Below are 8,170 nucleotides of genomic sequence, written 5' to 3'. Positions count from 1 at the left end.
AAGGAGGAAAAGAGGGGAGTGAGCATACAGGTCTGAACACGTATGAGGCATCTCTGCAGGGACAGGAGAGAGAGAACAGTCTAGAATGGTGGTCTCCCAGGGTTAGAAAACTGTAGGAAAGGAGGAGGGAGGACACACTAACTTTCCATTGTCTCCTGAAAATCTCTGTGTGTGCATGTAGTCCCTGTTCAAAATAAAAAAAGTAATGTTGCAGAAGAAATAGGGCATAATAGGATTTCTCCATGAAGTGAGCTTCTACCGAGCTTCCAATGGGCACGGTGGTAGCCGGCTCGGCTTTACCCACCCCCAGAGCCCGTTCACTGGAGCTGCCGCCCATCCCTTCCTGGTCCAAAGGACGACTTTGCTAAGGCGGTGTCTGAAGGAGAGGTCTCAGCGGATCACCAAGGACAACAGAGAGAGGGAAGGCAAAGAAAGAGAGGACGCCATGAGGACACAAACGTTTATGAGAGTTTAGTCATTACAACAGTAGTTCAGAAATATCTCAAATGTTACATATTACAAAAAAGAAAAAAAGAAAAAAAAAGAGGGGGGAAAAGTGACAGGCAACCGTGAAGAGCACCAGAGAGCCCGCGCCTGGCGTGCGCGCCCAGGGCGGCCGCGGCACTAAGCCTCGTCCTCGCCCTCCTCCTCCTCGAACTCGCCCTGCTCGTCGGCCGTGGCGTCCTGGTACTGCTGGTACTCGGACACCAGGTCGTTCATGTTGCTCTCGGCCTCGGTGAACTCCATCTCGTCCATGCCCTCGCCCGTGTACCAGTGCAGGAAGGCCTTGCGCCGGAACATGGCCGTGAACTGCTCCGAGATGCGCTTGAACAGCTCCTGGATGGCCGTGCTGTTGCCGATGAAGGTGGCCGACATCTTGAGGCCGCGCGGCGGGATGTCGCACACGGCCGTCTTGACGTTGTTGGGGATCCACTCGACGAAGTAGCTGCTGTTCTTGTTCTGCACGTTCAGCATCTGCTCGTCCACCTCCTTCATGGACATGCGGCCGCGGAAGATGGCGGCCACCGTCAGGTAGCGGCCGTGGCGCGGGTCGCAGGCGGCCATCATGTTCTTGGAGTCGAACATCTGCTGGGTGAGCTCGGGCACGGTGAGCGCGCGGTACTGCTGGCTGCCGCGGCTGGTGAGGGGCGCGAAGCCCGGCATGAAGAAGTGCAGGCGGGGGAAGGGCACCATGTTCACGGCCAGCTTGCGCAGGTCGGCGTTGAGCTGGCCGGGGAAGCGCAGGCAGGTGGTGACCCCGCTCATGGTGGCCGACACCAGGTGGTTGAGGTCGCCGTAGGTGGGCGTGGTGAGCTTGAGCGTGCGGAAGCAGATGTCATACAGGGCCTCGTTGTCGATGCAGTAGGTCTCGTCCGTGTTCTCCACCAGCTGGTGCACGGACAGCGTGGCGTTGTAGGGCTCCACCACGGTGTCGGACACCTTGGGCGAGGGCATGACGCTGAAGGTGTTCATGATGCGGTCGGGGTACTCCTCGCGGATCTTGCTGATGAGCAGGGTGCCCATGCCCGAGCCCGTGCCGCCGCCCAGCGAGTGGGTCAGCTGGAAGCCCTGCAGGCAGTCGCAGCTCTCGGATTCCTTCCTCACCACGTCCAGCACCGAGTCCACCAGCTCGGCCCCCTCCGTGTAGTGGCCCTTGGCCCAGTTGTTCCCGGCCCCGCTCTGGCCTGGAGGGAGGAAAGAGACTCCCTAAGTGGCTGCGATCCCCATAAATTCCTCCTGACCTTAAACCCCCTAATAGAGGCCAGTGCGTCAGCGCTTGGATCGGATTATTTCAGGTTCTCACCAAAATGGCCAGAGGTTACAATATATGGTCATGGGTATGATTATAAATAAATAAGGCCACATCTGGGTATTCGAAGTTGGGAGGCAACAGCCTCTTTGCCCTGTGTTAAGGTGCAGTTGGCACCCAGTGGCATCAAACTTGTGGCTTCCCCTTTGGCAGGCACACGGGGCCTCACTGAGCTGCCCTTTCACACCCTCAGGCACACCACGCACTCACCAAACACGAAGTTGTCGGGCCTGAAGATCTGGCCGAAGGGTCCCGACCTGACCGAGTCCATGGTGCCGGGCTCCAGGTCCACCAGGATGGCCCGGGGGACGTACTTGTTGCCTGTGGCAGAACAAACACAGAGTTAGACCTGCAGGGAGAGAGAGCCCTGTTGGCAAGGGCTCCATACTGGCTTCCTGCCTGGGGGGCTGGAGTCGCCCCTACACAAAGGCCGACCCTCCACCTGCTTCTCCAAGGGCGTGGAGGGCACAGGACAGCCCCAGGAAATACTGCAATGAAAAGATAGGGGAGCCTACAAAGGCTGGTCCACCCTCCCCTGGGGGCGGGCGCCTCTGGACAGCCTAGGCGCAGGGCAGGTGAGATTATCCGGTATTACCAGTGGCTTCGTTGTAGTACACATTGATCCTCTCCAGCTGCAAGTCACTGTCTCCATGGTAACTGCCAGTGGGGTCGATACCGTGTTCGTCACTGATGACCTCCCAGAACTGGGACAGAATAGGGTCGCCTTTAGAGCCGCGCCCCGCCCCCACCCCGCCCCACCCCTCGGCTCAGGCTCCCTCCCTAAGGCTCCCCGGCTCCCTGGCACGGCCGCAGCGGTGGTGTTTTGTAGGGTCAGAAAGTCGAAACTGGGCGTTGCCCGGGCGGACAGCTGTCACGGCCAGAGGCTGGGGTCGGGGCGGAGAGGGACCGCGGGTCACCGGCTCCCGCCGGAGCCCGGGTGCGCGCGGCCGCAGCCTGGGGGCCGCCGCCAGAGCGGGGCGCGCAGATCCTCCGGCCCGGAGGAGGGCACGGGCGGGGACGCGAGGGAGCCGAGGGGGGCGGTTTTCCATTCCAAGCACGTGCCGCCACGGCGAGACAATCGCTCTCCAGCCCGCCCCCTGCAGCCAGCTCCGGCTCAGGCGAGTGAAATCGACTCTCCGGGTGTCCCGGCCCCTCCCGAGGGCCAGAGCGCGCGGCCGCACAGCCACACCTGCTGCTTCTCTGGGCGCGCGCGCGCGCGCCTGGCCGGCAGAGACCGATCCGGAGGCAAGGGAGTAACCAGGATTCCAAGTGAGTTCCGGCCAAATCCAAGGCGTGTCTCCCGCCCCCTATCCCCTACTCCGAGCCCACGCCCCACTTGGTTACCGCACAAAGCGCCCCGGAAGCTCAGCACCGGGCGAGCCCCCGGCCTTGCCCACTCCTCGGGCTCCCCAAAGGCGCTCCGCCCTCGCCCACCCGTGCCCCTGCGGCGCGCCCACCTTGGCGCCGATCTGGTTGCCGCACTGGCCCGCCTGGATGTGCACGATCTCACGCATGGTGCCTGGCTAGCGCCTTCCTGGCTCGTCTGCGTCCGGCGGGTCTGTCGGTCCTCGCCTCCCACACCCACTGCGGGCTCACCGGGATCGCGCTCGGGAACCGACGGGCTGAGAGCGCCGGCCCCGCAGGCTCGGCCTTTTATGTGAGGAGGGCGGGGCGGCAGGCGCAGGCCGCGCCCCCAGCCAGAGCCCCCCAGTCGCCTTCGCGCTGGCGCTCTCCAGGCAGGGCTGACGTAATGCTCCAAGCCCCAGGGCCCGGCCGTGGGGGCCGGACTACAGGTTTGCGGCCAATCAGCGCGGGCCTACGGACCTGGAGAGGGGTGGGAGCTCCCCACCGGGAGGGAGAGGGCGTGAGCATTGTCCGGGGCGTGGGGGAGGGGATCGAGAAAGCCGGGTACCAGCGTGGAGGGGGTGGTGAAGAGATTGAGGGCAGGAGGGCAGCTAGGCCAGCACGGCCAGCGCGGTGGGCCGAGGTCGGGGGACAGCTGGTACCAGACAGGGAAAAGGGACGACCGGAGCAGGTGCTCTGGGAGCCGGCAGGTGTGAGTTGAGATAGCGTACCAAGAGCTGTCGGCCAGAGCCCCCCACCCCGCCTCGTCCCTTTGATCAATCCCGGAGGCCAGCCGGCAACGCCGGTCTGTGGCCAGGATGGGCGACCCCAGAAACCAGTCGGGGGAACTGAAAGGCGGTGTGACCCTGGACACCTGCGGCCCCAGAGCACCGCCCCAGCCTCGGAGAACAAGTCCTGTTCTCTCTCTCTCCCTTGTCCAGACCAGGGGCCATCCGCTCCTTCTCCCTGGGGCTGCGGCAGCCCGGGTGGGGTGACCTGCGAGCCAGTTCTGCCCGACCCTCCCCAGAGCCCGTGGCTCCCCGGCTGGCACCCAGCGCCCTGCCCCTGCCTAGTTGGCTTTTGTTCCTCGCAAGTGATGGAGTGGGTGTGGCCGGGCGTGCGCGTGGACTGTCCTGCGGGCGGGGCGGGCGGTGGAACAAAGGGCTCCCAGCGGCCTGGCTGTGCTCCCCAAAGCCCAGGCGTGCCTCTTCTCGGGGTTCGGCTCGGCTATTGTCCAGGAAGGGGGTGGGCTCCAAGCGGGACTGCCGCTGGGTCCCAGCATCCCGGGCGCTGGCGGTAGAGGGTGGGAGCGAGGGCGAAGAGACCCTCACAGCCGCAGCCCCAGGAAAAGGGAGCGGCCGCGCGAGACCCAGCTGGCGCGCGCACCCGGGCGCGAGTGCGGAGCCCCCCACGCCCTTCAAATCCGCAGTCTGCGAGCTCTTTGTTGCTCCTCCTGGGCGTGTGCACGAGAGCGGGCGCGCGCGCGTGACTGGAGGCCGCACCTGCGGGGCGGGAGGGGCTGCGCCGTGGCCGAAGCCGCTCTGGTCTTTAGCTGGAGGACGTGGCTCCTTTTCAGCCTCCGGCGAGAGAGGTTGGATGACCGGGTCCGCGCCGTGGGCCAGAGCTTGCAGCTGTTGCGGGAGCCCGCCCCCACCGCCGCCCCCGCCTGCAGCCATCAGCAAGCTGTCATCGCCTCCCGTTCCTGCTGGGGGTGGGAGGGGGCTTTCAGCTCAACTCCAGATACAAAGAGAACAAAAGCCCCCAACCCCCCTCCCGGAACATCCCGGGCCAGAGTTCTCCAGGACGCGGCTGCAAGTGCCTAACTTAGGGGTCCCAGGGCAGAGCAGGTCTGTCCGCCCGCCCCCTCACGGGGGGGGGATCCCCCAGGGCCCTGAGCTCTGCTCCAGATCCTATAGATGCAGAAACTGCAAGGGCGAACCACTGCCAAGGTCACAACAGCGAGTTAAAAGTCTGGATTCGGGCGCCCCAAGGCGTCGGGGAAGGTGACCGTGTCCTGGTCGAGGTGACCGCTCCGGGGCTCAGCGAGTGTAGACGCGACGCGCTGAGCTGCCTGGCCTCGGCTCTGGCTCCATGGGGGGTGGGGGTGGGGGTAACCTGAGCCGCCACCCGCCTCCCTCGCCAGAGGGTTTCCTTTCTCTCCTTCTGTTTCGGGGCCAGAGCTCCATGGAGTGCCCGCGTGAAAACGCGTGTTCCAGGCTGTTTAGACCAGGGACCCTTTCTTCTCGGGTTTCCTTTTATTGTGTGTGTGTGTGGAGGGGGAGGTTGGGATAGACTGAGGCTACAAACCATCCTTCTGAAAGGCCGCACGCCCTGGGGGACACAGCGAGTGTGGTCCCAGACATGCTTTCCCTGTGCCAGTCCCCCGGGAGCAGGCTTCTCCTTGGCCGCTCTCCACCCCTCGCTGGCATTTTGATGCTGCACATTTGTGTTTAAACAGGAGCTGATTTCTGTTGAAATGATGGCGGCCACGCCTTTCCCGAAAGCAGCTCAGATTTTCCGCTACTCCCTTCCTCCCTTAAAACAAAAATCCCTATTCCTTGGAGCTTGCAAGGAAGCAGTGGTAGGCCTGGCCATTCTTTCTGTCTGCTTGTGCTGCACAGCCCCTCTCAGTCTAGGTGGGGCTGCATCAGCCACGAAGATTCCCGGACAACATATCCCAGGACAATGTATTTCACGGTCTCCTACCTGATCTCAGTTTTAATGGTAGAATGACCTTTAAAAATTGTCCATAGACGATCATAGAAACATCGTTAGAGTCGAGTAAAATCCAACCTTCGTCTTTCACACAACTGATCTATGACTGAAACGGGCACTCCCCCTAAACTACTAAAATTATGTTTGCTCGCAATATTTCCCTTGGCCGATCACCCCCAAAGGTTTATCTAAGAAACACAGAAAGTCACTGTTCTCAGCAGTTGAAGAACTGCAGCACGAAGGGGGTGTGGCATAGACGGGGAGTAAACTTTAAGAGCCTTGTTATCTCTTGATCGGGTTTCCTGAAATTAGGAAGCAGTTGATTTAGGATTTTTCTCCCCATGCACGCCTGCATTCACTGCTTAAAACCCAGTCCGCAGCCCCCACCACATGACAGCCCACTGGGCTGCCGAGATGCGCGGTTTCCTAGGCAACCGACACTTGGCCAATGAATGGAGAGGAATTGAATGAAAGAGAGAGACTGCAAATCCATCATTATTTCCTCTTTGTGTGTGTGTGTGTGTGTGTGTGTGTGTGTGGTGGCCTCAATGCCTCCCTGTTAGAAATACTGGAAAGCTACCAACCCTAGTATTTAGGCGAAGGAGTCAGATGCCAGAGACCGGGGCTAGGTGCAGCCCCCCATTGCAAGTGTGGAGGGGGTGCAGGAGTCCCTGGGATCCGCGTTCTCTCTGCTAGGTCACTCCCCGCAGGCGTGGCCCACCGCCCTCGACCTCCCCTGTCCGGGATGAGAGGCGAGTTGCCTGGCAACAGGAGAGCGCACCTGTCCCTGGGCTGCCGTGGCCTCTGCAGGCACCAGGTGACACAAGACTGCAGTGAGCTTTCGGGTGCGGCGCCATGCGGGGTTCCCCGGTCAGGCTGACTCTGTCTCCACCTCCAGAGACCAGGACTTTGGGCTAAAATGGCCTCGGTTCAAACTGAGAGAGCGGAGCTGTCACGCGGGAGGTTTGCCTTCTTTGTCGCACAGATCGGCAGAGGGGGCGGAACTGGGGCTTTGCAGGGTGGCCTCCCCTCCCCCACGCTGTCAATGATTTGTAAGGGTCTTAGGCAGGCGGGGGAGGGCGAGCTGGGAATCTCAGATAAAGGGCATTTCACAGCACAGCCTGGCCGTGTGGAAAACAGGTACAGAGGAGAACGCAGGCTTCAACCCGAGTTAGCAAATTCTGAGATGGACAGGGTGCCCCTTGCCAGGTGCCGAAAGCAATGTGCTTGTGAACAAACCCCAGATGGGAGGGACGTGCACAGAGCGCCGGCCATCTTAGCATCAGACTGCAGCATGGCGCTGGGGCTGTCGCCCAGGTTAGAAGCTGCTGGGAAAGTCTCCACAGCTCACCCTTTCTCTCCCAAATCTGCCCTAGAGCCTTGCTTGTCATGTGAATAAAACCAGCACGCATGTATCCAGTGGGACACACTCACAGCACAGTGTCTTAGCTCTACATGGCTGGGGGTTGCGGGGCTCAGCGAAGCCCTCCCTACAGTTACAGGTCTACTTCCGAACTATCACCATTGCTTAAGATATTTGAAAGGCTGGGTGACAGAGAAGAAGAGATCTTCCAATCCACGGGTTTTCTACCAAATGGTGGCAACAGCTGGTACTCTGCCAACCCAGAGCCAGGAGCCAGGAGCCAGGACCCTGGCTCTCAGGGTCTCCCACAGGGGTGGCAGGGACTCATGTCACCCTCCTAGGTGCAGTAGCAGGAAGCTGGATTGGAACCGGAGTAGCTGGGACCACTCAAAGGTGGAATGCCAAGAGGGAGTGTTGGCTGGACACGCCCAGCCACTGAACACTCCCATTCCTAATACATTTGCAAGAAAAGAATGCATTAAAAGAATCTCTGGGAGAACTTGCTGTCTAGTTTGAAATATCCCATAACTATTCAAGATTTAGTCTCAGATCTATACCCAAGTGATTGAAAGCAGAGTCTCAGAGATATCTGTGCACCAGTGTTACCGCAGCCTTATTCAGTAGAATCAACCCAAGTGGCTCTTGATGGGTAAGTGGATAAGCATCCATGCTCTATGCCTATGAGGAATATTATCCATTCTTTTTAGAAAGAGTTCTGATACACGTCCAAAACAGGTGAGCCTTTAGAAGTTAAATGAGCCAGTTGCAGAAGACAAGCACAGATAAATAAGACCCATCTCTACATCTGAGAATCTAGAATCAAATTCATAAAGACGAAAGGTGGAATGGGGGCTGCAGGAAGCGGGGTGGGGAGATAGCTTTCTGATGGGCACAGCATTTCAGTTTTGCGAGATGAAAAATTCTGGGGAGGGATGGTG

The 8,170-nt window shown here is 60.3% G+C and overlaps 1 protein-coding gene across 1 annotated transcript; it reads right to left on the bottom strand.

Annotated features, from left to right (window-relative positions):
• Positions 1-446: 446 nt before the first annotated feature.
• On the bottom strand, positions 447-3,569 carry LOC100350045 (tubulin beta-2B chain). Its single transcript, XM_002720955.5, has 4 exons — positions 3,268-3,569; positions 2,406-2,514; positions 2,021-2,131; positions 447-1,685 (listed from the first exon to the last, which is right to left on the bottom strand). The coding sequence occupies exons 1-4, from the start codon at positions 3,322-3,324 to the stop codon at positions 625-627; spliced, it is 1,338 nt and encodes a 445-aa protein (XP_002721001.3). The 5' UTR covers positions 3,325-3,569; the 3' UTR covers positions 447-624.
• Positions 3,570-8,170: the final 4,601 nt, after the last annotated feature.

This window comes from Oryctolagus cuniculus, chromosome 5 (assembly GCF_964237555.1).
Source record: "Oryctolagus cuniculus chromosome 5, mOryCun1.1, whole genome shotgun sequence".
In the NCBI taxonomy this organism is placed as follows: domain Eukaryota; kingdom Metazoa; phylum Chordata; class Mammalia; order Lagomorpha; family Leporidae; genus Oryctolagus; species Oryctolagus cuniculus.
This window is presented reverse-complemented; position numbering and strand designations above follow the sequence as displayed.

What these genes read in the sequence shown, in the direction of transcription:
- LOC100350045 (XM_002720955.5), bottom strand. Translation starts at nt 3,324, where the DNA reads ATGCGTGAGATCGTGCACATCCAGGCGGGCCAGTGCGGCAACCAGATC. An exon ending in GCAACCAGATCGGCGCCAAG is followed by an intron (nt 2,515 to 3,267) that starts GTGGGCGCGCCG and finishes ATTCTGTCCCAG; the next exon opens with TTCTGGGAGGTCATCAGTGA. An exon ending in GTACTACAACGAAGCCACTG is followed by an intron (nt 2,132 to 2,405) that starts GTAATACCGGAT and finishes GTTCTGCCACAG; the next exon opens with GCAACAAGTACGTCCCCCGG.